The sequence below is a fragment of the Ursus arctos genome, unplaced genomic scaffold (genome assembly GCF_023065955.2).
Source record: "Ursus arctos isolate Adak ecotype North America unplaced genomic scaffold, UrsArc2.0 scaffold_23, whole genome shotgun sequence".
Taxonomy (NCBI): Eukaryota; Metazoa; Chordata; class Mammalia; order Carnivora; family Ursidae; genus Ursus; species Ursus arctos.
Genome location: NW_026622908.1, coordinates 40,170,083 through 40,188,419, shown reverse-complemented (window position 1 = coordinate 40,188,419; position 18,337 = coordinate 40,170,083). Strand labels below are relative to the sequence as shown.

The 18,337-nt window shown below is 49.7% G+C and overlaps 1 protein-coding gene and 1 pseudogene across 6 annotated transcripts in view; one reads left to right on the top strand and one right to left on the bottom strand.

Annotated features, from left to right (window-relative positions):
* The window catches only part of PLAAT3 (phospholipase A and acyltransferase 3), a 30,549-nt gene extending 13,159 nt beyond the window's left edge, over positions 1-17,390 (top strand). For 4 of the 6 annotated variants that reach the window (XM_026483411.4, XM_026483412.4, XM_026483413.4 and 1 more), the window contains exons 3-5: positions 3,007-3,109; positions 9,969-10,237; positions 16,053-17,390. In XM_026483411.4, coding sequence (XP_026339196.1) covers positions 3,007-3,109; positions 9,969-10,237; positions 16,053-16,154 — 474 coding nt within the window. In that variant the 3' untranslated portion in view covers positions 16,155-17,390. Of the gene's footprint in view, positions 1-3,006; positions 3,110-9,968; positions 10,238-12,673; positions 13,667-16,052 lie in introns of those variants that run through there. The other 2 variants (XR_008961156.1, XM_057317612.1) reach the window with 2 other exon arrangements.
* On the bottom strand, positions 5,665-6,242 carry LOC123000252 (peroxiredoxin-1-like; annotated as a pseudogene).
* Positions 17,391-18,337: the final 947 nt, after the last annotated feature.

Genomic DNA, 18,337 nt, shown 5'->3' with positions numbered 1-18,337 from the left:
TTATTCCTTTTAGTGTTCATTTCTTTTTTGAAAAATAATTTAACTTAAAAAAATTTATTTGTTTGTTTTAGCAATCTCTACACCTAGCATGGGGCTCGAACTCAGAACCCTGAAATCAAGAGTCGCTCACTCCACTGACTGAGCCAGCCAGGTGCCCCATTAGTATTTGTTTCTATGAGTTTTCATCAACGCATACAATTGCATAACTGTCACCGCCATCAGACACAGAACAGTGCAGAAAGTTTAGTTGCCCTCCAATTCCCTCCTGCCCCTTTGTTGTCAGCTCCCCTCCTCACTCCTAGCCCCTGGCAATCACTGATCACTTTCTGTCCTATAGTGATGCCTTTTCTGGAATGGAACATAAATGGGATACCACATTGTGTTGCTTTTTGGGTATGGCTTCTTCTACTCAGAACCATGCATCGGCTGCTCCATTAACTTGTGGTGTTTATGGTGATAAGGTCTGAATTTCTTTGTAGATATTTTTGTCATGGTAATAAAAAATTTTTTTTTCAGGCATCTTTCTATGTGCAGGCCACCTTTCCTTGGTATTTGTCTGGAACACAGGGAGCTGCTTGTGTCCATGTACCCACTGACTGCTCATGTCTTGACATCATATTACTATGTTCACACTGTCTCCTGTTCAATCGGTAGCCTTCCCGAGGCCGGGATCCCTGCCTTGTCTTTATGTCCTTGCTTATTCGTGGAAACCCCCCACCCCAGTTAAAATCCCTTTTGGGGATTTCTGAAGGCCCCCTAATTCTTACCGAACAATATATTTTTTCTTTTATTCTGGAAAACAAGCAGGATTCATAAATTGCAACCATTGTCCGTTGTTCTGGAATAGGTTCTCAGTAAGGTCTGGGTGCCTTCTTTTTTTCAGACTAATTACAATTACTGCATAAGAGAACATGATTTATCCATAACATTTCTGTGAAAAGATTTTTTTCCTGCCATATGTATTTGCAGTTTTAATGTTTGTATAAATAGAAATGAACTGCCATTGACTTTGCTTCATAAGCCTTGTGGAGTTTGTGATTGGCTATTCCCACTGTCCTTTGTTTTATTTATTTATTTACTTAAGAAGATTTTATGTACTTATTTATTTATTGGACAGAGACAGCAAGAGAGAGAGAGAGTGCGCACAAGCAGGGGGAGCAGCAGAGGGAGAGGGAGAAGCAGGCTCTCCATTGAGCAAGGAGCCCTATGTGGGGCTCGATCCCAGGACCCTGGGATCATGACCTGAGCTGAAGGCAGCTGCTTAACCGACTGAGCTACCCAGGCGTCCCTGTCCTTTGTTTTTTATCCAAAGGGAGGCCACGCAGAGGTGAGTCCTCCCCATGTGTCCTCGATGGAATCTCTCAGTCAGGTCCATGGAGCTTGGTGATGGAATGTGGGCAAATCCCTACGGGTCTGCCCATGAAGAGCAAGCAGGCCACGTCTCCCTCCCTAGTCTTCACTTGCTGAAGACTCGGGCAAAGGACAGAGGCGATCCTTCTCTAGGTGTTCAAAAGGAATAGTTTACTTGCTCACTAAAGAGATTGAAGATTGGCTTGGACCAGAGAAGCTTGTCATCCCCCGATTCTGGTTCAAATCGAGTGCCCCCACCCCCAGCACTCAGCACAGTGTTGGTCCTTGGCACCTCAGCAATGCTGAGTGAAGTAACCTTGAACCTCTCGAGGTTTTCTCCAGCTCTGCTCCACACTCCCTGCTCCCCAGCAGGGCAGGGCTCTGAGCCACTCCCCACCCCCATAGACACTCACCCCTACACACACTCCTTGTGAAGCAATAAGAAATATAGTTTTGGGGGCGCCTGGGTGGCGCAGTTGTTAAGCGTCTGCCTTCGGCTCAGGGCGTGATCCCAGAGTCCTGGGATCGAGCCCCACGTCAGGCTCCCTGCTCCGCGGGCAGCCTGCTTCTTCCTCTCCCACTCCCCCTGCTTGTGTTCCCTCTCTCACTGGCTGTCTGTCAAATAAATAAATAAAATCTTAAAAAAAAAAGAAATATAGTTTTGGTTTTTGTACCCAATTCCCAGCACTGGGCTTCCACAACCCTTGTAATTTCCTGAATGATAAGAGAAGAGAGTCTTTTGTTATTCATCACAAACCCCCTTCATCCCCACCCTGAGTTTATGCTAATGAGGTGATGAGGAGCCCACCTGATTAGAGGGCTGGACATTTCAGACCCACCTCCAACCTCCTGGGAGGGGTGAGAGGCTGGAGGGTGAGTTAATCCTTAAGGACCAATGATTTAATCAGTCCTGCCTGTGTAAGGGAGCCTCTGGGAGCTTCTGGGCTGGTGAACACATGGAGGTGTGGGGAGACTGGCCCGAGGAGAGGGCGTGGCAGCTGTGCCCCCCCCCCCCCCCCGCCCCATACCTTGCCCTCCCCCCCAATCTGGCTGTTCCCGAGTTGTATTCTTTATGACAAGCTGGTAATCTAGTAAGTAAACTGTTTTCCTGAATTCTGTGAGCCATTCTAGCAAATTATAGAACCTGAGGAGGGGGTGCTGGAAACCCCTGATTTATAGCTAGTAAGTCAGAAGCACAGGGGACAATCTGGACGTGCGACTGGCAGCTGAATTTGGGGGGGGGGAAGTCTGGTGGGACTGAGCCCTTCACCCTTGGGGTCTGCGTTAACTCTGGGCAGTTAGTGTCAGAATTGAGATAAACTGCAGGATATCCAGCCCATTTCCACTGAGGACTGGATTGCTTGGTGTGGAAAAAACCACATATCTGGTGTCAGAAGTGTTGGTGTGAGTGTAGTGTACGGGAGAAAGAATTCTCCTTTATTCACATACTCACACTTACTCGTGCACACACACAGCAACTCATCGTCGGGATGAGCAGCAGGAGGACATTATGGCCAGAGACGTGCCAATTCTTGGTCAGGCCCTAGGCCGGGTTGGGGAATGTCTGGGAGACACCCTCCCAATTTGACGGCCTCTGGCAAGGGACCCCAGGTCTCACTTGTACCACCTCTAACAGCCTTGTTCTTGGTTTTGCAGCCAGAGCCCAAAGTTGGAGACCTGATTGAGATTTTCCGCCCTTTCTACAGACACTGGGCCATCTACGTTGGTGATGGATACGTGGTCCACCTGGCCCCCCCAAGTAAGGTGCCGAGGGCCTCTGCTGTGCTGGGTCTGGGAGGAGAGGGACATGGGGCAGCTGTGGGTAACAGGTGACCCCAGCTCTCTCATTGATCCCCGACCAGTGGTTGGTTCCTGAGTGCTGCAAGGAGGCAGGTTGGTGTGGGGAAGTGGTTATCAAACTCTGCTCCTTGGAACCCTAGGGGTTCCCTACAGGGGCTGAGGTGGGCTTCTAAGGGGATGGCTCTGTTTTTACGGTTTTAAATACTATGGGTTTTTATAAAACATATTCAATTCTTCAGTGTAAAATTCCCTGAGAGAGCATGAGGTTTTGGGCTGCAGGCTTGGTGACGAATCCAGTTTCTACTCTCCGGTTTTGGTTTCCTGATCTGTAAAACTGAGGCTAAGAGTGCTTCCTTAGGGGAATCGTTGTGAGAATTCCCCCACCCCTTTTCTTCAACCTGTTACTTAAACTGAGGTATAACATAAATACGGTAGAGTGCACAAATATAGTAAAGTGTATAAAAAAAAAAGTCTCCATCCATGTGACAGTGTCCCAGATCAAGATCTAGAACCTTTCCACTCCCCTACGAGGCTCCCCCATGCCTCTTCAGCACCCTGTCCTCTTCCCTAGAGACAACCGCTCTTCTAGCTTCTCTTGCCCTAAATCCATTTCGCCTGTTCTGGACCTTCGTGGGGGAGGAGCCGCATAGCCTGGGCTCTTCTGTGTCTGGCTTCTTCCCTTGCCCCTGAGAGTCATCGGTGTGCGAGCAGTAGGAGGAGTTCTTTTTCATTCTGTGTGTTTTCTGATTTATGAAAATACCTCGCTTGCTAGCCATGCTTCTGCTGATGGACATTGGATTGGTTCCCGTGTTTGGCTGCCGTGAATACGGTAGCTGTGGACACTCTTGGACACGTCTTTTGCCACCCCTTTACCTCTAACTAGTGGCCTCACCCGGTACTTACAGAGGAATCAGAAGGAACCAGAGTGTCTGGCATCCATCTGCACCCACCTAGTCTGCCTTTCTTTGGTTAAGGGGCAGAAGAATGCCCCTGTCCTTGTTTCAGAAGCCAGCCCCTGTGTGTGGGTCCTGGACCCCCACTCTTACTTTCCCGAGCACTTTGCTCCTTAAATTCCTCGCTTCCTGTATTAGCACGGTCCCCCTCTCTGCTAGGTTATTCTGCCTGGCATAGAAACCACTGTAATACCTCCTGTTGATAAAATGAACAAACACCCCCTCGACCTCACGTCTTCTCTAGCTAGTTCCCCATAGAGCGAATCTTCGATTGTCCACCATGGCCCTCAGCACTTGCCATTCTGTCTTCAGTTCCCTCCACCAGGCTCTCTTTCTCAGCCTCCTCCCGAAGGAGCGCTTATCAAGGCTACCAAAAGACCTTGACAACTTTTTTTTTTTAAAAGATTTTATTTATTTATTCGACAGAGATAGAGACAGCCAGCGAGAGAGGGAACACAAGCAGGGGGACTGGGAGAGGAAGAAGCAGGCTCATAGCGGAGGAGCCTGATGTGGGGATCGATCCCGTAACGCCGGGATCATGCCCTGAGCCGAAGGCAGACGCTTAACCGCTGTGCCACCCAGGCGCCCCAAGACCTTGACATCTTGACAAAGCCAAAGGTTAACTTTCTGGTCAAGGCTTACTTGGCTCTCTGTAGCATTTGACATGAGTGACCACTCTCTGATCTTCACTTGGCACCTGTCTTTCTTCCTTTCTCACTGGGCCCTTCCTTCGTGGTCTCCTGGGTGGGGTTGCCCTCGTCCTCTCCCATATCCCTCATTCTTACTGTCCCCAGGTGACCTCATCGGGCCCCTGGCTTTCAGTACTTTCCATTGGTGGATGTTTCCTAAGCCCGTCTTGGCATAGGCCTCCCCACTTGGCTTTGGACTGGTATAACCTCTTGGCTACTTGGCATCTCCATGTGGGTGTCTAAGCGGCACATTGAACTTGACATGCCTGAAAGAAAGGCTCCAGTGGATGGCACTATCCAGCTGCTTGAGGCAAAAGTCTAGGTATCATCCTCAATCCTTTTCACTCTGTATCTAATGCAACAGGAAATCTGGTTGCCTCTCTCTCCAAGAGAGACTCCGGGTCTGATCACTTCTCACTGTCTACATTTTCATGCCTGTCTGAAGCTCTTGCAGCTTGTGGCTGGTCTCTCTGCCTCTTGCCCACTTGTGGTCAGCCCCTCCTTCCATGGGCAGCCAGCACGATCATTCTAGAGTATGAATTGGATTATGTTACTTCTCTCCTTAAAATTCTTTTTTTTTTTTTCCTCCGTTCAAGTTTAATAGAAACCACTAAAGATCAAAAGTGCTGTCCCACTACTGGCCACATCAGTTGACCTGCCCCATAGCACGGCTCAGGCCATTCTCTCCAGAGGAAGAAAGGCTGGCCTTCCAGGCCCTGCAGAAGAGGCCTGTCCTGTCCCATACCACAGCTGCACTGAATCCAAAGTCTTGTGTTTTCAGCATGACAGTGGTACAAAAGAGATTTTGTTTTCTTGGCTGCTCAGTGCAGCCTGGCCCTGAAATGGCCCAGCGCTCACTTCTGCTCAGGGAATCATTCTTCGCTCTTCTGCACGGCAGGCTTGATGGTATCGTTGCCAGGCTTCCAGCTAGTGGGGGGAGGGGAGGGCACTTCCCCATGCTTGGGCAGTAAGCTGGAAGGCCTGAACTAGTCTCAGAGTCTCACAGAGCAGCTGACAGGTGGTCATCCTCAGTCATCTGCAGAAGGAAACCTGTATCATCAATAATAAAGAAGCCCCTGAACGAGATACCTTCATCAGCCTTTAAGACCTCCATCGCCCTGAGCGATGTACGCGTGAGGTCTGATACCAGGGGAATGTTCATGGGTCCCGGTCCTCCTTGTTTCTTGGGTGTGTTGATCCATGCCGGGTGACAGAAATGAGAATCCACAGAAGCACCAGACACTTGGCAGTTGAGTTTCTTAAGTTCTTCCGCCTGTACTGAAAGCAATGATCTCCATGGGGCACACAAAGGAGAAGTCAAGAGGGCAGAAAAAGAATGCAATGTCTTTTCCTTTGTAGTCGGAGAGGCTGATGCCTTTGAACCGGCCATCTGGCATAATGGCTGTGGCTTGGGGGCAGGGTGCCCAATTTTGGCATTTCCTGAAGACATCTGGCTTTTGGCACCTAACCACTCTTGAGTGCCAGACCTCGCCCGGCCATCTCCCCAATCTGCCCCCAACTTGGGAGTTGAGTTGGGCAGGTTGAGGAAAAGGCAGTGACCAGGGTGTGGGGGCGCTTCTTACAGCTCGGAGACAGAGCTCACCAAAGACCAGTCAGGAAGAAGATGACCCTTAAAATTCTTGATTGGCTTTTCCATCACACATAGAGTAGGCTTCAAGTCTGTACTGTGGCCCATGGGGCCTGGTGTGGTCTGGTCTCTGCCTGCCTCTCTGATCCAGATCTTTCTCTCCAGTCCTCCTGGGTCTCTCGACGTCAGCCACATGGGCCTTCCTGCAGCCCCTGGAGCATGCCGTGCTCTTTCTTCCCAAGACCCTCGCCCTTGCTCTTCCTTCTGCATGTGATGCTCTTCACTGGATCTTAGCACGGCTGCCTCCTTTCCATCATTCCAGACTCCACTCAATGCCCATTCCCTGGGGTGGTCCTTTCCATGCTGGGCTTCCCCGAGTCTCCTCCTTCTGTAATATTTCACTTAGTCTAATCCATAGCACTTTCACTACCGGGAAGTACCTGATTTTGTCTATTTGTTCATTGTCAGGGTGGGTCCTCTCGCTGGAATGTGAGCTGCTTGAGGGCAGGTGCCCTGTCTAGTTCATGCCACTACCTCCAGCACCTTGGACAGGGTCTCACACACAGTAGGGCCTCAGCGTTGGCTGACTGCCCTGAGAGGATGTACCTGGTGGATGGGAGGGAAGGGCATGTCAGGGATCCTGGGGACAGGCGTGCCACAGTCATTGTGCAGGTGACGCTCCTTAAAGGGAAAAGATGCTTCCACATGCATCTTCTCACTAGAGCTTCGTGGGCACCTTGCCAGCTAGGTCAGGACTGACCTTGTGCTACTCGGAAAATGGTATAGATTAGAGTTGGAAGGAAGCTTGGGGAACAACCCTGATGATGACAGCTGACACCTGCTGGGCACTCACCCTGTGCCAGGCACTGGGGAAGACACCTTATGTGGCCAGCTCCCATAATCCTTGCAGCCCCTCCCCCTGCCATGGTGCTGTAGGGACAGGTAGGGCTGTTATTGTCCCTGCTCTACAAGGAATTGGGGACTCAAAGAAGTTAAGTACCTTGCCCAAAGTCCCAGGGCAGGTAAGTGGTGGAGGTGGGACCTGAACTCTGGCTGTCTCTTGACTCTGTGCCTTTTCCCACGATGCTGCACTGCCCAGTCTGGCATTTCCCAAAACTCATTCATCACTTGTGGGCCCTACCCAAGTGCTCTTTCTCTGATTGTTTAACTAATATTTTCTTCAATGGACTCACTTTAAAAATGGAAAGAATTCTTTTAAAAGGAGCCTTAAATGACTATTGATACGTGTTTGTGTATCAATTTTGTTATGTATCTAGGGACTTGCTCAGCGTCGGCTCAGCAAGGTTAAGTGGGATGTCAGGACCGCTCAGTGATGCAGCCAGAATCCAAACCCAGAATTTCTTTTTTTTCTTTTTTAAAGATTTTATTTATTTATTTGACAGAGATAGAGACAGCCAGCGAGAGAGGGAACACAAGCAGGGGGAGTGGGAGAGGAAGAAGCAGGCTCATAGCGGAGGAGCCCGATATGGGGCTCGATCCCATAACGCCGGGATCAAGCCCTGAGCCGAAGGCAGTCGCTTAACCGCTGTGCCACCCAGGCGCCCCCAAACCCAGAGTTTCTGATCATCAGCTGGTGCCCCATTGTACCACCCACCAGAGTGGCACCCACAGAGGAAAGCTTAAGGAAGCCTCACTCCTAGGGGTTGACTCTGTATGTGCCTGGCCATGAGAGTTGGAGCCTCCTTAAGTTTGGTGCTATAGGCACCCTGCTTACCTCACCCCTGTCCTAGCCCTGCCACCCTCCCTGCCTGGGGGCTGAACCTCACCTGGTCCCATTCCCACGCTGACCCTCTCCACAAACTCAGAGCTCCGCATGGTACCATCTCTTTTCTTTACTCCAATGGCTCCTTCAAACACTTTCTGCCCTATTGGTAGCAAGTCTGCACTCCCCTGGTCTTCTAAAATCTCAGGAATCTACTCAGGGTAAAGGGGTTTAGTCCTCTTTGGAAAGACCTGGAATCTGATCAGCCCCTCCTGCCATTGCTTATTGCTGTCACATGGTGTCATGTGGAAGACTGTCTGTGCCCCGCCTAACAGGAAACCTCCCCTGCGGGAAGGGCCTTGGAGATCCCATCCCAGCAGGGGCCACAGAGGCTCTTTGAGGGTTAGTGGGTCTCTCTGGGGCCCCCTCTTTGGTGCATACCCACTTTTTTGGCCATCATACCCAACTGTGTAGGTTGTTTGCCTTGGGAGAGCCCCCCAGTCTTGTGCTGACATCAGCCTCCCCTCCCCACCATCCTGGTCCTTGTATTGACCCTAGACGCCCACCCCTCCTTCCTTCCTTCCTTCCTTCCTTCCTTCCTTCCTTCCTTCCTTCCTTCTTTCCTTCTTTCTTTTTTTAAAGATTTTATTTATTTATTTATTTGACAGAGAGAGAGAGCACAAGTAGGGCAAGCAGCAGGCAGAAGGAGAGGGAGAAGCAGTCTCCCCACTGAGCAGAGAGCCTGATGTGGGGCTCAATCCCAGGATGCTGGGATCATGACCTGAGCCAAAGGCAGCTGCTTAACTCACTGAGCCACCCAGGGGCCCTAGACTCCCGTTCTTTGAGTTTTCTATTTTTTACTTGAAGTGTAGTTGACACACGATGTTCCGTTAGTTTCAGGTGTGCACGGCAGTGACTGGACAGGTCTATACGGTACGCTGTGCTCACAAGTGTAGCCACCCATCTGTCCCTGGACGCTGCTAGTACAACACCATTGACTCTATTCCCTGTGCTAGGACTTTTAGCATCGTGACTTATTCATGCCATAACTGGGAGCCTGTATCTCCCACCCCCCTTCACCCATTTTGCCCATCTCCCCTCTCCTTCCCCTCTGGCAACCACTGGTTCATTCTCTGTCTTCCAGGTCTGTTTCTGCTTTTTGTTTATTTCTTTAGTCATTTGTTCTGTTTTTGAGATTCCACGTATGAGTGAAATCATATGGTATTTGTCTCTCTCTGATTTATTTTGCTTAGCATAATACCTTGTAGGTCTGTCCATGTTGTTGCAGATAGCAAGGTCTTTTTTATGGCAGAGTAATATTCCATAGGCTGTTTAATTTCTGGAGCTTTGTTGTACCTTCCACCCCTCATTTCAGCCAGGGCTGTGCCAGTGTTCCTACTGGGCCTCCCTGGCAACACATCTCGAGGAGCTGCTGTGGGGTTTTGGTCCCTTTGCTCCAAGAAGAGTGGGAACTACTCATCCATCCATCTCTTCTGCAGTAATCAGCTTCATATTTGTCAAGGGAGTGTAGAGTTGATGGAATCACAGAAGGTTCATGATCTGTTCCCCCTGGCAGAAGGGTGTGCTCAGGGCCCATATTTGCACAACCAAGAGGGCCACTGAGGAGCCCCGGGTGTAGAAGGCCAACTTCTCTAGAAACTTCCTCACTCCTCATTTCAGATAAGGAAGCCAGGGCCCAGAGACCACAAGCACCTTCTCCAAAGCCACACAGCATGTGTCTGACCCTGCTCCCTTTTCCCTTCCCTTCTGCTCATGCTCTTGTGGATGGTGCTGGGGACCTGTGGATGGACCCCTATGGGCCCGCCCAGGACCAATCCCTCCGTCTCCTCTTTGTGAATCCTTAGGCGAAGTCGCGGGAGCTGGTGCGGCCAGCATCATGTCCACCCTGACTGAGAAGGCCATAGTGAAGAAGGAACTGCTGTACGATGTGGTCGGGAGAGACAAGTACCAGGTCAACAACAAACACGATGGCAAGTACTCGCCGCTGCCTCCCAGCAAAATCGTCCAGCGCGCGGAGGAGCTGGTGGGGCAGGAGTTGCCCTATTCGCTGCCCTGCGAGAACTGCGAGCACTTTGTGAACGAGCTGCGCTACGGAGTCGCCCGCAGTGACCAGGTGGGTCCTCAGCCTGTGTGCCCGTCCCCGGGAGCCAGACTGTTCCGTCAGCTGGCCGTGGGGGGGCATCAGGCCCCTAGAAGACACATGGAAGTCACACTCGGGGTGGGGACAAAGGTGTGGAGACTGGCAAGTTGGCACTGGCTCCGTGGACCAGCATGGCTGTCCGCCATGGCCCACGATGTGAGTCACTGCCACTGGAGAACCCTGTGTTTTGAATAACACTGTTTGTCTTTTACCCACTTAAACATTGCTCCAAGTGAAGAAAGCACACAAGAAGTTTCATTTTCCCAGAAACCATTCCAGGGCTGTAACACAGAGGAGCTGAGTAGCATAAACAGCTCATTTTCTGTGGTCTCATAGAATTTCTGTTTATCCACATTAAAAAAAAAAAAAAGGCAGTTTTCTTAGCATTTCTAATATTCTGCGGTAAGAACTTGCCTCACATCAGTGGCCCTTTCCGAGATCAGAGCTCCTGTAATTCAGCGCCGAGGCGGGGCTCACATCCCCCCCACCCCCACCACCAGGAAATCAGCCACAGCGACGTCTGACATCTGAACGCAGTGCTGACTCTGGGGCGGGTCACGTCCCCCTTGTAAAATGTGCACTCTCAGGACTAACCGGGGCCCCCTGTCTTGTATTTGATTATACTCTCTGACTCTGTACTGAGCATGCTCACAGGGGGGCTATTGTTAATTTCCTTGACAAAGTGCCTTTTGTATGAAGTCGCTGCCTCATGCGTTCTCGCTCTGTGAGGTTCTGTAAAGATCTGGGGGCACATTGTTCCTCCTCCATTATCTGCAGACTGTTTCTCCCACCCTGACAAATCGTTTAGCAAGGAAAATGCTGGGGACAAGAGCTTGCGTGCAGGCGCCCCCTGCCACAAAGCCACGCCTGATGACCTCTAACAGGAAGGTTAGAGACTGACGCAGGTCTGTAGCTTTGTCTGAACCTTGTCATCACAGCTTCCGGCTGCTAGGAACCTCAGTTCTGGGTACTGCGTGATGTGAAGTGACACGACATGTTTCCTGGCACCTGACACAGCCCTGCGGGGCACAGTTATGGGCGGTGCCAAGTCATTTATATTTTTAACCGTCGAAGACCTCCAAGCTCTCTATGATGGTCATCAGGGCTTTTGGCAGCCACAAGCATACAGTGCAGGCAGACTCTGTGCTTAGGGGAGCAAGGGCGGTGTCGGCCGTGTCAGGAAAGGGTGTTACTTTTGGGTACAAAGTTCATATTTTCATCCTCTTTATTCCCGGGATTTGGGGTACGTGGTCTTCACTGGACTTCTTGGCATAAAATGATGATGAAAAATCTTTTTCTTTGTTTGTTCTTGGTTCTGCTTAAATGCCTGGCTTGATTCGTGGGCGAGATTTCTTGATCCCTGTTCGTGACACTCTTTCATGCTCTCATGTGGGAAACAGTACAGTTTTGCTGATTTGGGGCATCGTGACTTCATTGGGGACAGTGGCTCTGAGAGCAGACTCTCCCTTTGCATCGTCACAGGGGCTACTGCCCCGAGAGCTGCACCCAGATAGTGCTGGGCATAGGAAGAGGCTGAACTTTCTCGCTGTTTCATGCTGATCTGAACTGTTTCCACTGAGTTTTGTTCTCTTTACTGTTGCTGCTGGACCTGATAAACCATGAAGGGGCTGGAAAGTCGGCCATAAGGACATTGGGGTTCGGAGACTGGGGAAGAAGCAGGGGGACAGGGCCACCAGCTACACTGGCCTTGCAGCCACACTGCGAATTAGGGCAACAGACTTCTGTGTTGGGATGTTTTCTAAGCTTCGGATACATCTTCAACACTCACTCATCGAGGCTTTTTACTGGTACTGAATCTGAAGCTCTTGATGCCTTCGGAGCTCAAGTCTATGGCCACCATGCTTCTGTTCAGTGGCAGACTGTCAGGTTCTCGAATCGTCCATGGAGAGTGCTGCGCACATCAAATGGACTTGAACGTTGAGGTCAAAGTTGAGCCACCCAGGTGCCCATATATTATACATTTTTATTAAATTAATATTCAGTGTTTGTTTTATGTTTATGTAAATTTTACTCACAGCTGAGTGTTGTGGTGTATTATGAATTTCCTTTTGGGGTTGGGGAAGGGCCTCTTCTCTTCTCGAAGATCATTAGTATTTCCTTACATGGCTCAGTTTTCCTTGTACCTGTTGTCAGTTCTCAGTACGGTTTTCCACAAGGGAAGTCCCATCAAGTAACCTCTCAGTTCCAGAGTGTTCTCCTTGGACACATCCATCCCCGAGATGGGCATTCTGCTGTCTGTGCTGGTTGGCTCTTGGCTGACTGCTTGGCTTTACCCCAGGACTTCCCTTCGCTGTGGTGTTTCAGACTTCCTTTGCCTTTCTCCTGGGTTGGATTCCCTGGGTCCATGATCTCCTCATTTCTTATTTTTCTGTCTTTCTCTTAATTTAGGTGGACCGCATCCCTCAGAAGTGGCTTTAGGTTAGAAAGACAGCACGTGGAATAAGGAGCCACCAAGCTTGGGAGTCACACCTCTCTCCTCCGGATTGGTTACTGTATGAGCTTCCTATGGCTGCCGTGAAAAACTACCCCAAGTTTTAAAAACACCCCAAAGTGATGGTGTCACAGTTCTAGAGGTCAGAAGCCTGAACATGGTTTCACTGGGCTAAAATCAAGGTGCCAGCAGGGCACTATTCTTTTCTGGAGGTTCTGGGGGAGAATCTGTGTTCTTGCCTTTTCCGGCTTCTAGAGGCTTCCTACGCTGCCTGGCTTGTAGCCTGTCCTCCAACTTCAAAGCCAGCAATTAATTGCTGGTTGAGCCTTTCTCACACCGCATGACACGGACTCTTCTGACTCCCTCTTCCATCTTTTAAGAAACTTTGTGATGACCCTGTGCCCAATGGGATAATCCAGGATTATCTCCCCCCTGCCTTTTTTAAGATAAATTGATTAGCAACCTAATTCCATCTGCAACCTTAGTTCTCCCTTAACCATGTAGCACAATATACTTAGAGGTTTCTGGAATTAGGACATGGACATCTTCAGCGGCGCCGTATGTCTACTTACCAGTTACTGTCTACAGCTGGTACAACGTTGTTGCCCTGGGGTCTCCCCTCCCCGTCACTCTGGAGACATTCTCTTCTATCCTGTCCTGCCCTGGAGCACCCCTCTTCTGTAGCTCACATCTTCTTTCTGGGTTCACTCCCTTGTTTTGGTGGAACCTCCTTCAGTAGCTTCTTGAAAAAGGATGTATGTGGGCGCCTGGGGGGCTCAGTTGGTTGAGCGTCTGCCTTCAGCTCAGGTCATGATCCCAGGGTCCTGGGATCAAGTCCTGCAATGGGCTCCCTGCTCCCTGGGGAGCCTGCTTCTCCCTTTCCTCCTCCCCCTGCTTGTGCTCTTTCTCTCTCTCTAAGAAATAAATAAAACCTTAAAAAAAAGAAAAAAGGGATGTATAGAAGGTACATTCTTAAAACCCATATTTCTGACTTATCCCACTTGATTTGGTAGCTTGGGTAGAGAACTCCAGGTTAGAAATTGCTTTACTTTAGATTTTTGGAGGCAATGTTCCATTGTCTTCTTGCTTCCAGCATTGCTTTGGAGAAATCTGAAGTTATCCCAATTCCTGATCTTTCCTCTGCTTGCTGTTTCCCTCCCCTGCTCTAGCAGTTGCAGTCTCTTTTCTTTACCCAGTTTTCTAGAATTTCACAGTAATGTGCCCTGGGGTGGGTCTACGTTTATCCATTAAGAGGGGCCTCAGAACACCATTTCAGTCTGAAAACATATGTTCTTTAGTCCTGTTAATTTTCATGAATTATTTTGCTCTTGATTCTCCTCTGAGTTTCCTGTGTTATCTCTTTCTGGAAACTCTATTACTCAGACGTCAGACTGCCTGGATTATTCCCTATTTTTTAACCTTTGGCTTCTGTTTTCTGTGTCTTTATCTTCTTGCTATATTTTTTTTTCCTGAGAGATTTCCTCAACTTCATCTTTCAAACTTTTTATTCAGTCTGTCATTTCCATTGTATTTTCTAAGAATTGTTTGTATCTCTCAATATTCTATTATTTTTTATGGTTCTGTGTTTTTTTTTTTTTAAAGATTTTATTTATTTGAGAGAGAGAGAGACAGAAAGCATAAGCGGGGGGAGTGGCAGAGGGAGAGCGAGAAGCAGGCCCTCTGCTGAGCAGGGAGCCCGATTCGGGGCTCGATCCCAGGACCCTGAGATCATGACCTGAGCTGAAGGCAGATGCTTAACTGACTGAACCACCCAGGCCCTATAGCACCATGTTCTTATTTATTGGAGGTAATATGTTCTTTTATTCTCTAGTGATAATTTTTAAAAAGATGTTTTCTAGATATGATTTCTGTTTCTTTGGATTGTTTGTTTTGCTCTCTGTCTTCTGTTTTAGAGGTCTTCCTCAGATGACTGGTATCTTGGTCATATGCTCATGATTAGGGTAGGGGGTTTGCTGCTGAATGGAAGCTCTGAGTGAACTGGGAGGGGACAAGTGGCTTGTTGACTTTGAGTTTCACTTCTGGATGATATAGGTGGATAGTCTGTTTGGGAATCCTTGGTATTGGTATTTGTTGTTGTTGTTTTAAGTTTTATTTATTTATTTAAGTGATCTCTGTATGCAATGAGGGGCTTGAACTCATGACCCTGAGATCAAGAATCACACACCCCCACGACTGAGCCAGCCAGGTGCCCCAAGTATCTTTTGTTTCCATTTGGGCTGGTCAGATTCCCCAGGCAAGTTTTCCTGACTTCTGTGTGGTAAGTAGTGTTCTGGGAGCAGAGACGGGTAGGAAGGCCAAGAGTCTCACAGTCAGCATGTTTGTGGTCTCTCAGTCCCTTGTTTTTGGCATGACATCTGCATCCTCACATGTGTTTCTCAATTCCCAGGCCCTCAAGTCTTCTGTTTCACCCTCTGCAGAGAATAAACTTTCAGACTTCTGTTACGGTTGGGGGGGGGGGTGTTCCAGGGACCTAGCTAAAGCTCTTTCTCTGCCCTGTTTCCAGAACGATTTGGTGTTGCCAGTAGCTGACCTTTCCTGAAGACCCTGTTGTATGATTCCAATTGATCCTCAACTTTCCCACTGCTGCCTTAGAATTTAGAGTTCTGTGGGTCCTTGTGAAATCACGCCTAAAACAAATGCCTTACTTTACTCTTGGTGAAGTTTCAGGGGGGAGTGACATTTGACATGGGACTTTTTACCCTGAAATCTACTCTTATTTTTGCAACACTTCTTTTTTCTAGTATGAGCTAGTGTAAGTCAGAAATACTAATAATTTAAGGTAGAGCGTCACCGCCGCTCCGAGTTGGGTCATTTCTTTAAGAACTCGTAAAGAGCACCTCTGTGCCTGGCAGAACCAGGTGTGGGGGATGGAGCGAGGAACAAGATGAGTGACACACGTGAGGTCCTTGCTCTCCCGGGGGCACGGGTGTGACATGGCAAGATTCGAGAGCCGGTTCCTGAGCCACCTCGCACTTGCTGCACGGGCTCCCTGATGGCCGCAGGCTCTCAGCCATCCCGCCTGCATCTCCTGGGCCTTCCCACCCCGCGCTCTGGGGATTCAGGTGCTTTAAATGCCCAAAAGTGGACGGAGTTGCCCTCAGGCCCACATACAGCCCTGGCCAGCGGGCTCCATCCAGCGGCTCTTTCCCCTTCCAGCCCTCTTCTCCCCGTTTCCCTGCCAGTATTGGTAGACTCCTGAGTTTGTCAAGTGGGCCAAGGGGCCCGTGAGTTCCCTTGAGCTGAATGTTATTGTTGAATGTACAGCCTGTCCTCGGATTCCCGACGGAGTGTGACCTCCCCTCCTCTCTCCTGCAGGTCAGAGATGCCGTCGTGGCGGCTGGCATCGCAGGAGCGGGCTTGGCAGCCATGGGCCTCATTGGAGTCATGTTCTCAAGAAACAAGCGGCAGAAGCAATAAGCTGAGGGGCCCGTCCGGTCAGCAGGGACTTTACACATGTACGGGGTCTGGTTGGGCCAGAGCTTTGATTTGTGGATTTCATTCAGTTTTATAATAAGGCTTATTTTTACAGAATAAAATAAAGCCCAACAAGGGAGCCCTTTACTGGAGGAAATGCAGCAAGAACTGCCTGGTGTGAAGTCTGTGGAGGGCGCGGCTGGGCTCCGGGACTGGCCACACCAGGTGGCGCCCTGGGCCTTCGGTGCTTTTCTCTAGCTTTCTCTCTGGGGCTGTGTTCGCTGTCTTGCAGGAGCCCGTCCAGCTCCGCTATTTCAAGTTGTGGGTATTTCTGGGTGTGGGGAGACGGGGGAGCAGGGGGAGACACGCGGCCCTGGCTGAGAGGCAAGAACAGGAACCATCAGACAACCAGGACCCTTGGCCTGGAACTGGAGGCAGCCGGCTTCTCGCCTCCACGGCTGGTGTCCGCAAGTTCCGCAGAGTCAAAACCAAAGCTCAGCCAAGCTCTTCCAGGAGGAAAGTCAGTCTCGTGAGGTCCTCTCCTTCTCCCTCAGCTCTGCACACCTTTCCTCAGCCTCGTCGCGTCCACCCCCAGCCCTCCTGCTTCCTCTCCACGTGGGCAGCTTGCGGACACACACACACAAGTACAAAACCCACGCTCTCTCTCTGTAATTCTGAAATCCAAAAAGCTCTACAAACCCAAGTTAGGCGGCAAACTCCCTTGAAGGAAACCCCGCCTAGAACGGATCTGAGGCTTTTCGTAAGCGTCATGTACCCCATTTCGTGACTCGGTCACACCTCTCACTGCAGAAACAGCAGCATGTTTCCTTAGGAGCAAACACCTGAGCGCCCATTCCCATCCTTGACCTCATGCACCATATTTTCCATCGGAAACCCAAAAATATCAAATCCCAAAACACACGTAGTCTCAAAGGGTTTGCGTGAGCCTTGTTGTCCCATGTTTCCTATTTCCTGTAGAGATAGCTATGTGTTTACAAAGAAACAGAACACAAAGGCTATATTCAAACCTAATATGTGGTTACCTCTGGGGCCCGGGAAGGGGGACTTCAGTTTTACCCGAGGCGTCCTGAGTTTTTGCAAGAACGACATCATTTCTTATTGCATGGAGCACTGGGCGTTATACGCAAATAATGAATCATGAAACACGACATCAAAAACTAAGTATGTACTGTATGGGGACTAAGCTAACAAAATAAAAATTATTATTAAAAAAAGAAAGAACAACATCATTTCTCATTTCATCATATTACGCTATTAACTCTTAAAAATACAGAAACGACCAGAGTGACAGATGTCATCTTACTAATGATAGAGCTAAATGCAGCCTCTAGGAAGAAGGCATAGAGGGAAGGAGGGTCTCCACCAGAAACGCTACTGGAAACAGGGTCTTCACAGAGGTAATCATGTTAAGACGAGGTCATCAGGGTGAGCCCTAAGCCAACATGACTGTGTCCTTATCAGAAAAGGTAACACAGACACAGGGAGAAGAATGCAACGTGAAAAGAGACACATAGCTGGCTGACAGAAGCCGAGACTGAAGGCCTACGGCTAATGCCAAGGAACGCCGAGGACGGCCAGCGAACCAGCAGGAACGAGGAAGGGGCAAGCACGGACTCTTCCCCACAGGCCAGAGAGGGTGCGGCCCTGTGGACAGCTTGAGTTCTGACGGCTGGACTCCGGAACCGCGAGACCATAAGGCTGTGTTGTCTTAAGCCCCCTCGTCTGTGGTACGTTGTCACAGCAGGCCTCACACAGCACCCGAGCCTACTCAGCGTGACCTCTCACTGACTGACAACACGGTCTACCTCAGACGTGAGTGTGTCTACAGCTCAGAGTCCACTGCCTCACACAAGCTAGGTGTCCAAAACAACGTGCAAGAGGAAGGAGCCTAGAAAGAAGTTTCAGGTGACAAGGTGTCAAACTCAAGTTTTGACGGAAATGTTTCAGGAGCAAGAGCTCCCAACCCCGGGGTCGGGACACCAGAGTAGAACCACAAGTTACAAAGTGTAAGCCAAAGTGAGGAATTCTTTTCTTTGCTTTTTAAAGGAATCGAGGTTAGACCTAACTCACAGTAATCCCCATAATAAATGACTCCCTCATCCCGGTGCATGCTGACCTGTTTCCTGAACGCCAGTCGGACGGGGGGATCAGAAAGGCGTGCCAAG